Source organism: Mandrillus leucophaeus, unplaced genomic scaffold, assembly GCF_000951045.1.
Source record: "Mandrillus leucophaeus isolate KB7577 unplaced genomic scaffold, Mleu.le_1.0 Scaffold73, whole genome shotgun sequence".
Lineage (NCBI taxonomy): Eukaryota > Metazoa > Chordata > Mammalia > Primates > Cercopithecidae > Mandrillus > Mandrillus leucophaeus.
The window spans coordinates 2,679,784-2,699,984 of NW_012107919.1; the positions used below are offsets into that span (position 1 = coordinate 2,679,784).

The 20,201-nt window shown below is 43.9% G+C and overlaps 1 protein-coding gene across 1 annotated transcript in view; it reads right to left on the bottom strand.

Moving 5' to 3' along the window:
• KIAA1549L (KIAA1549-like ortholog) overlaps positions 1-8,997 on the bottom strand; it is a 138,342-nt gene extending 129,345 nt beyond the window's left edge. Inside the window, exons 1-4 of the mRNA XM_011965560.1 lie at positions 6,989-8,997; positions 5,948-6,559; positions 3,455-3,570; positions 93-312 (exon numbers count right to left, since the gene is read on the bottom strand). Coding sequence (XP_011820950.1) covers positions 93-312; positions 3,455-3,570; positions 5,948-6,559; positions 6,989-8,879 — 2,839 coding nt within the window. The 5' untranslated portion in view covers positions 8,880-8,997. The remainder of the gene's footprint in view (positions 1-92; positions 313-3,454; positions 3,571-5,947; positions 6,560-6,988) is intronic.
• Positions 8,998-20,201: the final 11,204 nt, after the last annotated feature.

Below are 20,201 nucleotides of genomic sequence, written 5' to 3' on the forward strand. Positions count from 1 at the left end.
AGCAGCTAGTGATGGAGTTTTTAAACAGGTGTCCACTTGGTACTGCCCTGAACCCAAGAATGGATAAAATCCTTTCCTTCCGAGTCACTTGCCTGTTTTTAGCTGGAAGTAGCCTGCAGGCTGGGGATTCCATGGGGAGGCAAGTACTGCCACAGACTGTAAGTTTGGGGTATGTTGCTTCAGGTCTGCAGTGACGTTGCTGACTCCATACACACCCAGCATTTCCATCACCACAGCAGGCAAATACACCAACCTCCCTTTGGTAGCATAATAACCAACTGTGACATTATGAGAATATTCCAGAATGTCCACCTACAAAACAAATGGACCCACAAAACCCATTGTTTATTTCCACAGTACTTTAAGTTCTTCTTGGTATTTCTTAGAACCACGGCTGTTAGAAACAAGACTGGAGAATAGAACTTTCTCATTCAACAAATATTCTTAACAATCCTATAAAGCATAATTTGGACTGGCAAGTCTCAAAATATCACAAAAACAACAAAATATAATTTACATCAAATCTTCATGGAATAGAATTGAATCTGTATCTTCTTTATTCTTTAAGTGCCTCAGTATAATCCTGTGACCATCCATTATTATTACCAAAAAGGTAGAGAGGAGAAAGTAGTTCAAAGAGATTTTCAGTGAATGAAATGCTGGGGGAAATCACTTTTTGTATTTCTCATCATTTATGAGAATTAAAAGGTAGAAATGATAGATTAAGTGGGGGCACCTTTGGGGCACAGGTCAAGAAGTAAGTAAAGTGAATTCCTCTTTCTAGAAGCAGAGAGAAGACTCGTTCAGACTCTGTCCTTGGCTTGTAAATTGGTTCAAGACCAAGGCGGGGATGCACCACAGAGAATTTCTCCGACAGCTGAATCCTAGGGGACACTGATGGTCTGAGCTCTTTCTGTCTCAATTGTAGGATTTTGAGGCTTTAGATTTTATTCTTATTTTTCCTTTCTTGATGTTACATATTTACAGTTCAGGTTTTTTAAAAATTTCTTTTGGTTTTTATATATTAAATGTAATGTTTATTATAGAATTTGTGTATTTGAAAAACAGAGAAAAGAGTAACATATATAAACACATAGATATATGTATGTAGCTCCTTTTTTTCTAAGTTTTTATTGTGGTAAAATACACACAATATACAATCTACCATCTTAACCATTTTTTAGTATGCTGTTCAGTGCTATTAAACACAATCATAATGGGTGTACAGCTATCACTACCATCCATTTCCAGAACTCTTTTCATCTTGTAAAACTGGAACTCAGGGTTTCGTTTTGTGTTTGTTTTTTTTTTTTTGGACAGGGTCTTGCTCTGTCACCCAGACTGGAGTACAGTGGTGTGATCACAGCTCACTGCAGCCTTGACCTCCTGGGCTCAAGCAATTCTCCCACCTCAGCCTCTCGAGTAGCTAGGACTATAGGTGTGTGCCACCATACCTGGCTAATTTACATATGTTTTGTAGAGATGGAGGTCTCACTACATTGCCCACACTGATCTCAAACTGCTGGCCTCAAGTGACCCTCCCACCTCGGCCTCCTAAACTGTTGGGACTATAGGCATGAACCACTGTGCCCGGCCAGTAAGTTTTTGACACCTGCTATCTCCCCATCTTCTTGCATCTCCGTGTGTATTTTCCAAAGGAAGCAAGACAACTGATTTTGCAACAGGATGCGTGTGCCTTTCCTTCCTCCACATTGTGTGCTCCCCCTCAGTTTTTCCTGAAGATGGTGCTCAAGATGATTTTAGGTGGAACAAGAGGTATTTCAGCATGGAACGTGGACACAGCACAAGACGACATTAAATCAACTAAACCACTCAGTGAGAAAGTTGTTCCCTTTCAACCCTTCCAATGATCCCAAGGAATAAGTCTCAGTTTAGTGAATATTTGCTTTTAACATTTCTCTAACCTTTGCTAATTCCTTTTTAAAATAAACAAAGAAACAAAGGGATACCAGGCTCAGCCTTAGAGCTTTCTGCAAGCAACAACCTCTAGCTTGAATTTAACAAGCTGTTTGGTTTCCACTATTCTCATTCTTACCATTACCTTTTATTTGTGGCAAATGATCTTGATTTCCATTTATGGTGTAATATCAAATGCCTTTTCTACTTAAGTTTTTAAAAGAAAGCCCGTTAAGAAAAAAAAAAACAAAAAAAAACAAAACAAAAACAACGAATACTCATGGTCACACTGGTCTGTGATGATATGCAGCAATAGACCAAAACTATAAAAGTAGTTTGAGAATGACTGAAGATTAGTGAAAATTGTATCAGGCAACTAAATGGAAATATTCACCTTTTCAACTTCCCATAAAGTTTCTGGTGCAGAAATCATAAGAGCCTCTCATAGAATGCATTTCTTTCTTTTTTTTTTTCTTTTTTAGAAATATATAAAAGAGATCGACAATGACCAATAAAGTATGTGCCAAATCTCCTTTCTAGTCCTCGGTGTTGATGGGAGGGAAGGGGGTCGGTAAGCTGACTGCAGCTGTAGGACAGAACATCAAAAGAACAAGCCAGAGCAATAGTTTTTAGTGGTGCAAACGGGAGTCTACTGACTGCCAACTGCATTTACTGTTTGAAAACTTGGAATCAAACCCAAAGATGTAAAGTGAAGCTTCCATCTCTTAGCTAAGCCATCAAAATCAGCCAGCACTCATTAAACAGTACTTGGCATTAAAAGAAAAAGTGTTTACTTCCCTGTCTGCAGTGGGCACTTTAAGCAAAGACAGACTCGATTTACAGGTCAGGGTAATTTTTGAATGTCCAGAAATAAATCACTCTTTACGATAGTGACAAAAATAAGGGGAAAAGCAACGGAGAGTTTTCTAGAGAATTACACGAACAACGTAAATACTTTCCCCAAACGATGGGATAATGGGATGGTTTAAAACAATATATCCAGGCTTGTTTGTTCGTTTGTTTTTGAGGCAGAGACTCACTCTGTCGGCCAGGCTGGAGTGCAGTGGCACGATCTCAGCTCACTGCAACCTCCACCTCCCGGATTCAAGCGATTCTCCTGCCTCAGCCTCCAAGTAGCTACGAGGCACCCACCACCACGCCCAGCTAATTTTTGTATTTTTAGTAGAGACGGGGTTTTACCATGTTGCCAGGCTGGTCTCGAACTCCTGACCTCAAGTGATCACCCACCTCGGCCTTCCAAAGTGTTAGGATTACAGATGTGAGCCACACACCTGGCCAATATATCCAATCTTTAAAAAGAAATCTAGCCATAAAGCAATTAGTCTCCATTTTCCATCTCAAAATTAGACCTTTTTCTTGAGCCACTACACATTAGCTAGTTGTCAAAGTGAAGACAGATTCTACTTCTGGCCAGTGTTGTTATGATGTCTAGAAAGGAGGAAAACAATCTCAACATATTCTAGACCCAAGAGCCAGACTGTGATGGATTAGCTTGGTTACAAAGCAAAGCACTTACGTGAGCTGAGACATCGTTCTGGTGGAAAGCCTTCCGCAATGCCTGTGTGAGCCCTTTGGCGATACTGAACTTCAAGGCTTCACTGAGCTGCGTTCTCCTTTGGGTGAGAAAGAGAACTGTGGAGCAAAATAGAAGCATGGCAATCAGGCAAGGCGGCAAGCCTCATCATTCACTTGCCCTCCGCTCCTCCCAGCCACCACCTTCTGCAAGTTCTGGGCAGAGATGGTAAGCACAGGGCCATCAGTGACGGGGTGGGCTGGGCTGGTAGCTCTGTGGGTCCTGCTAAAGTCCTAAGGAAAGAAGGCCCTAGCCATTTGTGTGACCCAAACAGAGAGAGAGCTGGTATGCTGGTGGCATTTCATTTCTGACAGATGCTGCCTCTGACTTTGAAAGCCGGCTCGACAGTGCATGCGGTGAAATTCCTGCAACACCATTCACGGACAGCCTCCTTAGGTGCAGGCCCTGAGCTCAGTGCTGCAGCCTCAAACAACCCTGGATTAGGAAGGTGCCATTGCCGTCTCACAAGTGGGATGGAGACACAGGACAGAGAATAGGCATTTGGGATCCAATGTGACAGGTGTTGTTTGAAGGGAAGCCTAGGATGCTGCCAGAGCTCCTAGGAGCACCCAGCCCTGAGTTTGGTAAAGGGATGGGGATCAGGGAGAATTTCCATTGGAACTGATGCTTCAGCTAAGTTCTGAAGGATCACAAGAGTGAAATTTGACAAGGGGGAAGAGATTCCCCTCACCCCCTCTCAGCAGAGGGAGTACCAAGCACAAAGGCACAGGGGAAAGAAGCAAAATATTTCAGTGTACGGTAGTTCCCTCTTAGCCACAGTGTTGCTTTCCATGGTTTTATGTACTGGAGTCAACCACAGTCTGAAAACAGGTGAGTATGGTATTTTGAGAGAGAGAGTCAAAGAGAGGGAGAAAAAGACCACATTCACATCACTCTTATTACAGTCTATTGTTACCCTTGTTCTGTTTTATTACTAGTTGTTGTTGACCTTTACTGCACCTAACTTACAAATTAAGCTTTATCATACGTATGTATGAATAGAAAAATTCGCAGTTGATATAGGGACTGGTACTACCTGCAGTTTCAGGCATCCACTGGGGGTCTTGGAATAGATCCCCTGCAGATAAGAGGGGATGACTGTAAATATATGTTTAAGCTTGGTCCTAAGGGCAATGAGAAATGAGTTTTAAGCAAAGGAATGCATTTTAGAAGGTTCTCGACTGCAGACTGGAGAACAGATTGAAGAGGGGGGACTCTGAAGGCAGAGAGATAAATGTGGCTGTTGTGGCAGAAATTTAGGTGAGTGATGATGACAGTGTGAACTAGGGAAGTGGCAGTGTGAATGAGGATGGAGAGAAGGGGTATCCAGGAGGTAGAAGTGAAAGGAACTGGTGATTGATTAGATGTAGCTGGGTTGGTGGGGGGCTGGGAAGAAGACAGAGAAGACAATGTTTCCAACTTCTGCCTCTGAGCGGCCAGGGCTGCCTGCCACCCAGAGGAGAGTGGAATGGAGCGGGGACAGAGAGTGGAAACCCAGATGGTATAATTTCTTGAGAAACAGAAAGAGATACTGTACTTTTTGCTATGCCTAATTTCACAATTTCCCATTTTAGAATAGGATATGTCTCAAGATATAATTTCATTTAATTCTTTGTGGGGTGAGGAGGAAGGCAGGATGTGAGCATTCAACACTGGCGTGCTCTTCCAAATAATTTGTCTAATGTTTTTTCTAGCAAACATTGCCACACTATGAAAAGCTCTCCATGCATTCTAGGCCTGCTTTGCTACAGCTGGGGAGTGGGGGCTTGAAAGATAGCATCCCATCCTTGCTCACAATTCTGGTGCTGCCCATCCCACTTTTTCAAGACAATCTTCTTTCTAACATCAAAAGAAATCCTGGGCTCCCACACAGTGTGCAGAAGTTGTACTTTTGCTATCAGCTAATTGAAAAAATGCAAGACAAAAGCCTTTCTGAACTCTGTAGCACTTTCCAAGATGTTATATTTTACGAACCACATCATTCATTCACGTAAGACATCACTGATGCAAAACAGTACCTTTGCATTCTTAGACCCACCGGCAGAACTGTAGTTTCCGGGGACTTCTGATACCAGGACTGATCCTAGGACCAGACCCATGCTGCATCAGGCTCTCTCTCCTCTAACACTTGCTAAATCTCATGGTTTTGTAGCCTTGGCCCTATGGATGTTTTAGGCTGGATTAATTTTTGTGGTTGGGGCTGTTCTGCACATTGTAAGATGTTGAGCAGTATCCCTAGTCTCTATCCCACCAGATTTTAGTAGTACCTCCAGCCACCAAGTATAACAACCAAAAATGTCTCCAGACATAGCCAAATGTCCCTGGGGGAGGGTGAAAAATCTCCCCTGGTTGAGGACCACAGATCTAAAACAAACATTATTGTTACATCTCTGAGGCCAGGCTTGCTGCTTTCAGATCAGAACAGTGGTCTCATACCTGTCTTCACCAGGAGCTTACTGGACATCTGACACTCCAGGTTGGATGCCATTTTGCCAGAAGTGACCACTGCAGCCGATGCGGCAGGAAGGGCAGCATCCGTGTTTTCTGCTCGCAACGGTGGCAACCGGGTGGCCTTCACTGAGGCTGTAATGGATGTCAGCGCGGCCGTGACTGTCAGTGGGCGTGGCGTGGATGCTCTGGGCATCTCCGGGTTGGTGGGGTTTGGGAGGCCAGTGTGCATGGCTTGTGGTTTCCTGGGGAGGTAAGTTGTAGACAACAGGCCAGAGGCAGTGCCCATGTTTCCTTGCATGGCTGTATGTGTGCTTGTGGTATGTCCTGTTCTTGCATACATGTAGGTTGGTGTGAACGGGAAGGCTGTATGGACTGCCCCTGGTGTCCTCTTTGGGCCAGATGCAGCCTTGTTTGTGCCATTTTTAGCCAGAGTAGTCACTGAACTGCTCTTAGCTGGTCCTGAGGCCACGGCCAAAGGGCTGCTGCTGGTGCCCTTAGCCACCAGGGCTGCAGACAATGCAGGTGGACTTGATTTCCTCAGAAACAATGTGACGGCAGCTGCTGCTGTTGGCTCTACCTTAGATGACGCTGTGTCCACTGTAAAGAGAGAAAAAACAAAGTTTGTCATTGGCTAGGAATGCACGTGTCACTTGTTCTGATGATGAATGGATGTAACTTATGGATTTGCTAGGGTGAAGTCTCTGTAATCTGGGCTTGCAGTGGACAGAACTTAGCCAAAACAACTCTAGGCTCATTAAGTTGATTAACCATAACAAGAATGCCGCTTACAGCACAGCTATGGTTGACAGCAAGAATGCTTACATTGTGAATAGTTTCGAAAGCTCAGGTGGGCACGGGACCAATGAGGTGACTACTTGGGGCTGCTAACTCACTCCTGATGGGGGTACGAGCTCCTTCAGAGCACGGCTGGTATCTGCGTTGAGCTTGAAGATGCTTTGACCACAAAAGCAGTCATGCCTGTTTTGGGGGTACTGGGAAACAAACTACCTGCATTAGTGGCTGCACCTGTCCATTTCTTGGGGTGCTGAGAGGCCCGCAGCACTCTGGAGGAGGTCCTGGGAAAGACACTGGTCGAAATAGAAGATTCAGCAGCAGAGTGATAGCTCAAGATGTTCTGGAATGGTGTGGAAGCATTTCTTTCAGGTGATGAATTGAGGTCACTGGACATTTCAGAACCTGTATCTGTTCCATCTGAAAGCATTTCCTGCAAGCTACCTGTAGAAGTTGGTCTTGACGAGGTTAGCAAAAGAGGATGTGCTGGCTGGTCGGGCAACTGTAGTTGAGACACAGAATGTTGAGTTGTGGGTGAGTAATACGCAACTCCAGCTGTTTGGAAGTCTATGGAATGGTTGTTATTGCTTGTGGGCCAGAGGTCTACATGGCTTCCAACCACGGTCATGTCTGACTGTTGCACAGGCTGCTCAGTGCTTGTACTGAGGAGTAGATCCTGAACGCTAAACCCTTCTGCAGTCACTGAATGCCCAGCAGTGTCTTTGAAATCCTGAGATTTTATGGCATTGGCAGCTGAAGTTAAACCACTGGGAGGAGCCGTTGGAGCCGTTGGAGCTAAATGAGTTTCCCAACTTGTGGTGCTAATTGTGTGTCCATTTAAATCATAATTTGTTTGCTGCTGCAAGCCAGATATTATTGATTCTGTGGAAAGGGATCCAGTTTCTGCTGAAAGAGAACTCCAGAAAACATCTGTGGTTGCTGGTTTTTTCATGTCTCCTATTGTTGAGGAATCATATACATCCATGGAGGAGGGCGATGCTCTCACCTGTTTGGAAGCTGAAGCTGGCAACCCAGAATGGTCCACAGCAGCTGCAGAAGCCTCTGGCTTGGTGTTGGAAAAGCCAAGAGATGGGAAAACAGTCTGGGTGGCTTGTATGGAGAGTATGGAAGGTAGAGGTGATCCGGAAGGAAGGGGATTTGTCCTTGGTGCTGTAACAATGGGAGATGAGACGTGATGGGTGCTGAAATCAGAGACAAATCCATTTACAGTGTGAAGACTCAAAACCTCTTTCCTTGGAAAGGCCTGGAGAGGAATCGTCACATTTGCCTCCTCATTTTTCCTTAAAATGGCTGTCACACTGTCCTTTTTCCACCGGGGAAATGTCCAAGATGTGGAAAGAAGATTAGGAACTCTGCCTGAGAGAAGCAAGTCTCTAGTTGCAGGAGGGGACCCATGACTGCCCTCTGCTGGAAGAGTGGGCATTTCTAGCACGGGAGATGGGGAGGCATGATTCTCTGTGGGCTGGAGGAAAGTAAGTACGGAGGGAAAGTCGATTGTCCCAGTTGATGGTGATGTGGGAACCGCCTCAGAAAGGATGGCTTGCTCTCGACCCAGTGCAGTGACATGCAGAGGAGAAGGCACCAAAGAAGAAGAGGTGTGTTCTGCCGAAAGGGCGGGCCCTCTGGAATTCTCTGGAGCTGCTGACAAATGCAGCGGGTTAGCAGAGTCGTTTGCAGTGTCAGGGGCTAGCTTTCTGCTGTTCATTTCTACGGCCCCTGATTCTGCAGTCTGGAAAAGTGGAGGCTCAGCCTCATGGGTCGCTGTGTCTGTATTCTTAAAAGTTGGCAAAGGCACCCCACTGTGCACTCTTCCAGCCATCCCAGCTTTAGTCTGCTGGGTGGATGCAGGATCTGAAGCCACTTCCAACACTGACCATGTGGGGCTTCCATCTGGAAGCTGAGGAAGACTTCCAAGTGCTGGGGGAGGGGGAGACGGATGGGACAGTTCTGCCATGGGGCTCAAAAACCCAGGTGTGGATGAGCCTGCTGAATGGGGACCCTCTGTTGGGGACAGCTCGGAATGCCACTTTGTTGAGGATCCAGAAACACCTAGATGAGGGATGCCTATGAGATCCTGAGCATTTTGGGATACAGTGTGGTCCATTTCATCAGAAAATGGGATTAGGGGATTAGCTATGTTCTGACCTGAAGAGGGGTCGGCTGGAGGCGTTTGGGGAACTAACGGCACTTTGGGGGGTTGCTCTGCTGGTTCAGAGATGATGGAATGAGGTGAGTCAGGAGCCAATGAAGAGGATGGAAGTGGAGGGAGGAGTGGGGGAATGTCTGACCTTGGGGGATGCTTTGAAATGGAGGGAGCCAATGCCCATACCGGCTGGGATGGGGGGACAGCACTGAAGGACGTCCCTGACGGGACTGTGGACAACGAGGGGAGCATGCTGGTGAGAGGCAAACCTGACACATCGGCTGCTTCTTGTCCCCCTTTAGGCCCCGGTTGGACCAGGGACTCGGTAGAATCCTTGGAAGGTTCGAGGGAGGAGCTATGTCCGCTTCCTTGGTAAAGGGAAGAAGAGAAGTCCACGTGAGCCCTAGTTCTGTGGTGTGTCTTGGACGCAGGGGTTCGGGCTGACTGTGGCAAGCTTGTGTTGTCAGAGGACTGTCCTAGCACGGTCTTGCTTCTGTCTGCTGCTGAGGAAGACTTGACTTCTGTGAAAGGCCATGTTGGTAAAACTGGTAACAATTTCCCAGGAGGAAATGACTCTGGAGTCCGGGTGACATTCATCTGTAGATTGTCTGTTCCTGTGAAACAAAATATCAGGCCGTCAGGGGTTGGATGTTCATGAAGCGCCTGCTGTGGTCAGGTGCTGGAGACAAAGGTGTGTGCAAGACAGGCTCTGCCTGGACCCATCACAGAAGGCTCAGGAAACAGAGTCAAACAACACATTACATAATATCAAGTAGGAAAATGTTGCAGCGAACCTACAGGGCAGGGGTGGTGGGAAGCAGTTTCTGATGAAGTGATGTTTAAGGAAAGATGTGGAAAATACTTGTGTATTAAAAAAAATTTTTTTGGTACCACCCAAAAGGCATGGACTGTGAAACTTGCAACCTAGAAACTCAAAGCTGAATGTGGTCAACTGCCATGGTCAATGACACCAAAATAACCTCATCCAGGAACCCAAAATGCACAAAACTAAAGAAGAACTGTGTATTCAAGCATGAATCTTTTTTTAGGATCCTGAGGCATCTCATATGAAATATTTGAGGTTGTCTGCGTTTGGAAAGATGGCTCCAATGAAACATATTTATCTTCCTGGATTTAAAAGGTTTCCAGGTGCTATCATTCACGCCATGTCAAACAGCAAAGGAGATTTTCTTTCAGATTAGGCTATTTCAGAAGAAAAAACCAGGAAGGAGACACTTCTCACAGGGCCTGGTGTCACAAAAGCACCTGCAGAGGGCAGAACTGTCGACACTCATGTGTGGCCCCACAGGCAGACAGACAAGGAGGCAGGGCATAAGCTGGTGACCTCTGCTAAAATGGAGGTGAGGAAACAACTCTTGGAAAGCTGGAAGTTCACTCTGAATTAGACAACATGCTGAAAAATTCCTTTCTCATTCTTCCTTTTCTTGTTTTTAAAATTCCCCATTCTTGGGATTTACAGATACCAAGAAATTGGCCTTACATCATTTTAAGAACTCATCAGGGTATAAGCCAATACTACTTCAGGCTGCTGACTTGATTTTATAGGAGAAACCAACTCCATCTCCTAGGCAGGCCATAATCAGATGCCCAGCTCAGCCTGACTGTCTCCTGATCACCAAATCAGGATCATTAGGGTGCTTTCTGCAGAGCCAAAGCTCCCTCTGGCCTCCACTGGCCCATCTCAAATAGAAATAAGTGGCAAAATGCATATATAGTTCCAAGACACCAAAATATGCATAGTATTTCATTAAAATGCATGCCCTCCTTAGGAACTGGTTCATGGTTTGCAATGGAAATTGTGTTTCTATGTTACCACATGCAGGTGGTACTCCCCCTCAGACACTTGCAATTTTACACAGAAGGTGGATACGGCTTTCATGCCTCAATCCTCCCTGTTCATGTTGCTTATCTCCTAGATAGCCTGAACTTCACACTTTGCATGCAGTCTTATCTGGTTACTTATATGGGTAAATACAACATCTGTATAAGGTATTTTTGCATTTTTGTATTTTTCAGTTAAACTTTAGAATCCACTTTTATGTGGATGTCAGGTGAAATCTGTGTAGGATTTCTTCTTTTGTACCTTCGTTTAAATGGATTCTCCAACTCATGGATTCAAGAATCAAAACAAATTCATCTTGTTTCAATTACAGAGCCTTGTAACTCAGAAAAAGGATGCTACAGGCTGAGCAGCTTTTGCTTTCAGCAGGAAGTTTTGCAAACTCACAAAAAAAAAAAAAAAATTCTGCGAACAGGATGAAGGAATGGGGGCTAATACCAAGGGATCTGTAACTGACTGAAGGACCATGGCCAAGAGAGACTGATGGAAAACTCCATGCTGAAGTGAAGAAAGACAGTCTCTAGTGGATTTGCTTCTACTGGACCTTGTTGTTTTCCAGACTAGAAACTAGTATTTCCCAAAGTAGCTCCTATGAAGCACAGTATTCCAAATGCCTCATGAAGAAAAGTTTCTATGAACAATCTTGAGAAGTGCTGTATACAAGATTCACATGTGAAAGTCATTAATGATGCTGACCATATCTTTCTGGCTCTCCCACTTCTAAGCCCACTGGGAGGACTGAACATCTTGGATACTTCTGTGGTTGATGGAGGCCATGTAACTAGTTCTGGCCAATGAGTTTGTAAGCAGAAATGACAAATGTCACTTCTGGGCTAGAACATTTAAGTGCTGGAGGAAGACTCTCCGGAACTTACTTTCTCCATAGCAAAACAAAACAAAAAGAAACAAAACCTAGCAACATATTTCAGTAAGTTTCTACTGAAAAACAGAAGGAGAAGACAAAGAAGGAGGAGAAAGAAGAAACTAGAAATGTTCAAAGTGTTTGCTGGTTCACCAGCCTGCATCTCCTATGGACTTTGCTGACCAAAGATATACAGGCAGCACGAGCAAGAAGTTAGCCTTTGCTATTTTATGTCACTGCAATTTGGGGGTTGTCATTCAAACATAACCTAACTTACCCTAACCTATCCAGAAACTGACACCAGAGTGGATTTGGAATTTATGTGGGTATATTCTCATCATCATGTAAATAAAGGCTCAGAAAAGTCTCATAGTCAAGAAAACATAAGAGGTATGTAGTAAAAAAATTAATAAATAGGATGTTGGATGATTTAATTAAACTTTGTTTAGCCAGTATTTCTCAAACCTATTTGACTGCTGGAATATGTTTGGGATATTTCTCAAAAACATTTAACCTCAGAATTTACTGACTTAAAAAAAAGCTCAATGATACACACAAAGCCAAGGGAGAAAGCATGTTCACTGAATTACCAAATGATACCAAATTCAGAAGAACTGATTTGAAGCATTTCAGAAAAACATGTTTCAAAGATATTCAGTCATGTTTCAAACTGACTGAAATTATTACTAAAGGAAGATATATATATAAGGATTAAATATAAAGGTTTGCCCTTAGTCCAAAAATTACCTAGACAGGAACAGGATGGGGGCACTTCCCTTTAAGAATAGCCTATGCTATCTGTAGGCAGAGTTGACTAGAGTTCCTGATGAACTAGAAGAGAAATATAGGCCAGCAAGGAAATGACAAATCCTTAGGTTACATTAATTTTTTTCACTCTTTAACTAGAAGAATAGTTCATACTTAGAAAATAATATCTACATGTAAAATAATATCTATATGTAAGTATCTATACTTAGAAAATAGTATCTATATGAAATGAACACTCGTGTGCCTCTTAGCTTAACAACAGAGTCAATATTTTCAGAGCCCTCTCCCTGGTATCTCTCTGGGTTCCCTCTGTCTTTCTTCTCCCCAGAGATAACCACCATTATAGGTTGAATTTTAAAACTTAGTTGATTTTCAAGGGGATCAGGTTTACTGTTCTCTGCCCTACTCAGCGCATACCTAGTCAGCTGGGGTGAATTCTGTCACATCTTAAGAAAACATTAAGAAACTGATAATATGCTAGTACATGATGCTTTTGGAGGTGTTTTACATTATAGAAAGGAAAAGGTTTATAAAGGGAGAGTCCCCATTTGCACACTGGAGTGAGGAGATCCCTGGTGGTACTCAAAACTTCATGACCAAAAAAGCATCTTGATATGGCTAGGCTTTGCGTCTCCACCCAAATCTCATCTGGAATTGTAATCCTCATAATCCCCACATGTCAAGGGAAAGACAGGTCGAGGTCATTGAATCACTGGGGTGGTTTCCTCCACGCTGTTCTCATGATAGTGAGTGAGTTCTAACAAAATCTGGTTTTATAAGGGGTTCTTCCCCCTTCACTCAGCACTTCACCTTCCTGCCACCTTGTAAAGAAGGTGCCTTGCTTCCCCTTCACCTTCCACCATGATTGTAAGTTTCTTGAGGCCTCCCCAGCCATGCTGATCTGTGAGTCAATTAAACCTCCCTCCTTTATAAATTACTCAAGTCTCGGGTATGTCTTTATAGCAGCGTGAAAACGGACTAATACATGTATCATTCGTATCAATTTTATTTAAAGATTTAGGGGAAACATACTCATATATAAAGATAAATATACTTTCTTGAGTAGAATGCAAAATTCAAATGACCGATCCAAGATAAAACTAAGGCCTTCAAAGACATGTTTGTGCCTGTCATTGACCCTGGGGTGTCAGTTTACTCTTCACTGTAATAGCCGGTATTAATTAGGTCAGTAAACATTTGGAAAGACTGATTCAAGAAACCATAATCTTCCTAAAACATGTGAAAAAGAAACTGGATGTGTTATTTAGTGCTCCAGGGACAGAACCAGGGACAGTGGGAAGAAGGTATAAAGACAGATACTAGAACTTAATAATAACAGAAACATTTCCTTAATTATCAAAACCACTGAAAACAAAATGAGCTGGCTTAAAGTCAGTGAGTTCTCCACCATTAGAAGTTTCCAAAAGCGCATATTTTAAGTTCACTCACCACACCTTTCCTTCCTTTCTTCCCTCCCTCCTTTCGTATCTTCCATCTGCAAATGCCTGTTGTATGCGGGACACTGGGTTAAGCAACGTCTTATGGAAAAACATACATGGTCTCTGACTTCATGGAACTCAGAATTCTATGGGAGATATGGACTCCAGCATTTTTCAAATGTAAAAATGATAAATGTTACAGATGAAAGATCCATAGTCCTATGATCTGACCAGGGAGGTCAGAAAGCACATCCCTGAGGAAGTGACTATCAAGAGCCAAAGAATGAATAAAAGTTAACCAAGCAAAGAGGGTAGGGAAAAGCATTCCACATAAAGGAACAAGCATATGCAAAGGCCCTGTGGCAGAAAGAGCCATCACAAGTACAAGGAACTGGCAGAAGGTAACCACAGCTAGATCAGGAACAGCAGGTGGGCAAGAAATGAGATTAAGGCTGCAGAGGGAGGCGACAGCCAGACCATTGCTCCAGTGGCCATCACCTCCCTCTGTAGCACTGTGGGTTTTAGTTTGATGGGGAGGGTGGGAGCAGGTGATGCACAGGAGCAAATTTATGTTTTGGAAAAACCATCCTGGCTGTGAATAACAGACGGGAAGGGACAAAAACAGCAGATGGCAGAGTGCTTAGAAAACACCTGCAGTTGTCCAGGCTCAAGATGACAGGAATGTTGTAAAGAGGAGTTGAGCCCTGCATGGGAGACGGAAACAGATCCTCCTTTATGGTCCCTTTCAATTCTCAGAGTTCCAGATTCTACTGTTGCTTTAAATATGTTTGTGTCTACACGTGCAATGTTTTGAGTTTTTTCTCCTTTATGCCTCCCATTGAGAGGGTGTGTCTATGCCCCCTCTCCTTGAATCTGAGTGGGCTTGAGTCTGTTTGACCAATAATGCCACGTGACTTCCAAAGCAACATCATCAAAGGCCAGGTCACTTTAGCTTGGTCTCCTGGAATGCTCGCTCTTGGGATGTTCCCTCTCTCTGTCTCTCCTGGAACCCAGCGCCCACTCTGTGAGCAGCCCACACCATGTGGAGAGGCTATGCCTGACCACTCCAATCCACAGTCCCAGCTGAGCCAAGCCTGCCTGGCATGCCAGCCCAGACAACAGACAGATGAATGAGGAAACCTCCAGACCATTCTTCCCCTAACCATTTGAATCACTCCAGTTGTCTGAATCGTCCCAACTGAGGCCCAGACATCATGAGGCAGGGAAAAGTCATCTGCACTATGCCCTGTCTGAATTCCCAAAACCATGGGCAAAATAAAATCTTGCTGTTTTATAGCACTGAGCCAGGGGTGGTTTGTTGTACTGTAATAATAACTGAAACAGTATATGTGTGGTCGTGTCCCTCACTTCTGGGAAATGAGTCTCTATAGCTTTAATCAGATTCTCAAAAGGATTCAGAAGCCAAAAATTAGTTAAGAACCCTTCACTTCAATGAAAAATAATTCTGCTTTATACACAAGATTTTAGAATTATGTCTATGCTAATTAGGTAAAACATATCTGTATTAATTAAAGTTGCATTATGGAAGGCCATAAGACAGAAAGACAAATTTTGAGGAGGAAATGAGAGAGAGCTGATGTTTATTAGGGAGAAGGAGAAAATAAATTAGGAGAAATAGGGCAAAACCAAATTACAGAGAACTTAAAACACACTTTAGGAAGGCAGTGAAGTAAAAATCTGATCTAGGTGGTGTGTCAGGCAGACTCTAATGTGACCCCATGATCTCCGTCTCCAGGTGATCATGCCTTTTATGATCCCCTCTCCTTGAGTATGAGCAGAACCTATGACTTTCTTTTTTCTCTTTTTTTTGGGGGGGATGGGGGGCAGGGTCTCACTCTGCCACCCAGGCTAGAGTGCAGTGGTGTGATCATGGCTTACTGCAGTCTTAACCTTTGGGCTCAAGGGATCCTCTCAGCTCAGCTTCCCTAATAGCTGGGAAGACAGGCATGCACCACCAAGCCCAGCTGATTTTTGTATTTTTTGTAGAGACAGGGTTTCGCCATGCCACGTAAGCTGATCTTAAACTCCTGGGCTCAAGTGATCTTCCCGCTACGGCCTCCCAAAGTGTTGAGATTACTGGCATGAGCCACCATGCCCTGCCAACCTGTGACTTTCTTCTAACAACAGAATAGGTGATGGATGTCACTCTTGTGATTATATGATCATATATAATAACCCATACTGCAAGCAGACTTCTTCTTGGTGCCTCAATGAAGTAAGAGGCCACAATGGGAAAGCCCAGCTGGTGAGAACTGTGGGTGGCCTCCAGAAACTACTGGGGTTTCTAGGAACCATGAACAGTCTCTTCGAGCTGATAGCCAGAAATAAGTCAAAGCCTTCAGTCTGGCAGCCACAAAGAAATGAATTATGCCAACAACCTGAGTGAGCTTGGAAGTGGATTCTTCCCCAGCCAAGCCTGCAGATGAGAACATGGCCCAGCCAATGCCATGAATGCAGCCCTGTGAGATCCTGTGCAGATAAGCAGTGTCCAACCTCTCAATTCACGGAAATTGTGAGATAATAAATGTATGTTGTTTTAAGCCACAAAGTTTGCAGGGATTTGTTACATAGCAATAGAAAACTAATACAGGTAGGAAGTAGGGAGCTTTGGAATGTTGTATGGTAAAGCAGGAGAGCAGGAAGAGGGAGAGCACAAGGTATCATGACTGAAGAGTAGCATGAAGAATGGTGAGAAGTTGCCATGAAGACAGTCAAAAAGAAGCACAAGTCAGTAAGTTTGTTTGGTACATCACAGAGAATGAGTCATAAAATAAAGATTCTAACATAGCACCTGAGACTTGGAGGAAGTTATTTAAAGAGAAGACAGAGCTTTGCAAGAGTAGAAACAAAACCACACCAGCAAAAACGCTGAAATGTTGCTATGAAACAGGTTGCACTCTTATTTTTTTATTTTTATTTTTTTTTGAGATGGAGTCTCGCTCTGTCGCCCAGGCTGAAGTGCAGTGGCGCGATCTCAGCTCACTGCAAGCTCTGCCTCCCGGGTTCATGCCATTCTCCTGCCTCAGCCTCCTGAGTAGCTGGGACGACAGGCGCCCGCCACTGTGCCTGGCTAATTTTTTGTATTTTTAGTAGAGACAGGGTTTCACCGTGGTCTTGATCTCCCGACCTCATGATCCCCCGCCTTGGCCTCCCAAAGTGCTGGGATTATACATGTGAGCCACTACACCCTGCCTGTACTCTTATTTTTAATTCCATTTTTCAAGAAAAAAAAATACCAAGCCATTCTGTCAAATTACTGAATTTTAGTTTTTCTCAATAAACTTCCACTGACTCCCCAGTGTCTCTCCTTCCCCCCCAAAAAACCATGACTTTCTTCTACTTAGACTAAATGACATGAATTACTGTTTGCTCACAAATATGGTAACAGTCTTCAAAAAAATTGTGGAAAGCAGCCAGGCACGGTGGTTCACACCTGTAATCCCAGCACTTTGGGAGGCCAAGGGGTGCGGATCACTTGAGGTTAGGAGTTCAAGACCAGCCTGATCAACATGGTGAAACCCCATCTCTACTGAAAATACAAAAAAAAAAAAAAAATTAGCTGAGTGTGGTGGTGGGCACCTATAATCCCAGCTACTCAGGAGGCTGAGACAGGAGAATAACTTGAACCTGGGAGGCAGAAGTTGCAGCAAGCCAAGATCACGCCATTGCACTCCAGAGAGCAAGACTCCATCTCAAATAAAAAAAAAAAAAAATTGTGGAAAGCAAAGATAAGTCCTACACACACGAGAGGGAGACGGACAGTGATGATGTGCTGCACAAGCCCCAGACTGGCTGCCTCTTCTGAATGTTTACAATGATTGTCCATCCAGGGACAAGCCAACAATCCCCTTGTGTTTGGACCGACAGTGTTTCCCACAAGGTGAATTAGTAGTCTAAAGAATTTTGCTGGAAAGTAGCTTAAATGGTAAGAAATTTAAGGAGGTGCTGGGTGAGGAAAGATAGGAAACAGAGATGGATTTATGTTGGAAACCAGAGTGAAAGCAAGCAAGATAAAGACTCTCAAAATAATAAAAAGTTAAAATGAGTCATCCCTCCCATCTCAAGGAAACAAGAATGGGTAGTCATACAAAACCCTATTCAATACACAATTTATACACATGCATTTTCACTAAGCTTGTCTGAGCCAGACAAGCTGAAATAAAACCATGATTCTTAGAGCTTCAGGAAAGTGACAAGTCATTTCTGTAAGACTATCAGGCTTAATAACTTCCACAAATTGGGAGCACGTGCACGTATGCACACGCAGGGTAAGTATCAAATGTTTTTCTGTGCTTTGCAAATTTGCATAGAATCCCATGAATGTTAAACTTAGCCTTGAACTAAACACATCAGAGAGCAGTTTATTATCATTGTGAAACATAAAAGGAATTAAGAAAGTGCTTAGCCAGGTTTGGACACATAGAACCTGTCATTGACTAACGTTAAAAAACAGTGTGAACTGCCCCCTGAGACTCCCCACATCTCAGACACCACATGGTTACACCAAGATGCATAATAACAGATTGCTCAGGCCTCTGTCTTCCCGAGGCTCTTAGCGCTGCTAGTTTATCATTCTCAGTTCTTACACACAAGACTCAGACCCAGGCTGTGATGCTGCTACACTCTAATTATTCCCGCCATGTAGCAAACAGAACTTTAACCTCAAGGAAGTGCACATGTACTGATCAGGCTCCCCTTCTGCTGTTACCTCCTGTCTGAACCTTTCCCCTGTCAGGCCTAGGGCTATATCAGTCCCCTGGTCATGATGCTTTTATCACAGACACCAGAGTCTGCTACTTAAGGAGTGTTCTCCCTCCAGGTTCAATGCTGCCCTGGATTGCTTCCTGCTTTGCTCAAAACTACTCTTGTAACCAGCCACAGTGGTGGTTCTTTCTCAATCAGCAGTGTCCCTTTCTTTGAAACACTGAGGGAGAAGAAAATCTTCCCAAGGTGTCGGTATAAGCATGACTGCATTTCCCACGACCGTCACAAGACAATCTACTTTGTCCTATTCACTGCCCACTGGCAGGTTTCCTTAAGGGCAGCACTTAAAGAAAAACAAAGTAGATCACTAGTAGCTCTTTAACAAAATAAATGAAGGAAATCAATCAAGAAACATTAATGGAGATGCCAAACTCCTCTCCCTTATATATCAGAGAAAAATATCTGCAGCTTTTGATCAGGTCCTAGAATCAGACTGGCTGGATTCAAATCCCACTTCTCCATTTGCTAACTGAGTAACCCTGGACAAGTTACTTAACATCTCTGTGCATCAGTTTCCTTATCTGTAAAATGGGAATAATTACAGTATTTACCTCATGAATGGTTTTAGGGGTTAAAATGAGTTGATACACATAAAGTCCTCAGAATAGTACTTATAGAGCACATAGTGGTCAAAAAGTGCTACTACTGTTACTATTATTATTATTATTATCATTATTTGTTCAGTCCAGGCTAGGCATGAATGCCATCAAAGTTTTGCTCAGAGGGCCAGGGTTCTGTCAGAACTCAGAAATCCCTGCAAATCATGGATTGTCAGAATCTCAAACATCTGTGCATGCCTCATAGATGGCAGGATATTTTCAAATCCATCACCTCACCTTGTTCTTCCACAGTACCTGTGAGATACAGGATGAAGGTTATTATCTCCATTTTACCAACGAGGAAACCAGAGCTCAGACAGGTCAAGGGCTGGCTTGGTCAAGGTCATATCAAGAGGTATTCTGCAGCCTAGTGTGACTCAGCCCTGGGACTCCAGAGCTGAGGCTCTCCGCACCACGTGGGAAGGAGTCAGTCTTCCTCCATCTCCAGATCTGGGGCAGGCTCCACTCTCCCAGAGTGGTCTGAGAAGACTGGGGCCCACAGAGCTGCCTCATTCTTCAGAGTCTGATGATGTCTCTCTCCAGGGCTGTCTCTGCAAACATTACTGAGCACGGCTCTAAATCACCAAGACCTGTCAAGGCTTCCATTTCCAGAAGGTCAAGAGATGGACTAAGAGCCACAGCTGTGCTGACGCATCCACCCACACCCAACCCACTTACGCTCCAAACCCCTCCATGGCCCTAAGTGCTGAAGTTTGGCGCCTGGGACCTTCTTGCCTAACATGATTCCTCTTGGGGCTTTTTAAAACGAAGTGCACCAGTTAATAGAATCAAATTGCCATTCCTTGAAGTGAGGCCAGCAAATAGAAGATTCTGTTGACTGCACTGATAGAAGCATTTTAACTTTCAAAGTTCTTTCACAGCTATTTCTTTTTTAAAAAAAGTTTGTTGCTAATCTTTTGTAGAATCAGGTTTAAAAGTAAAGCTGATACATCTCCCTCCCCATTTTGT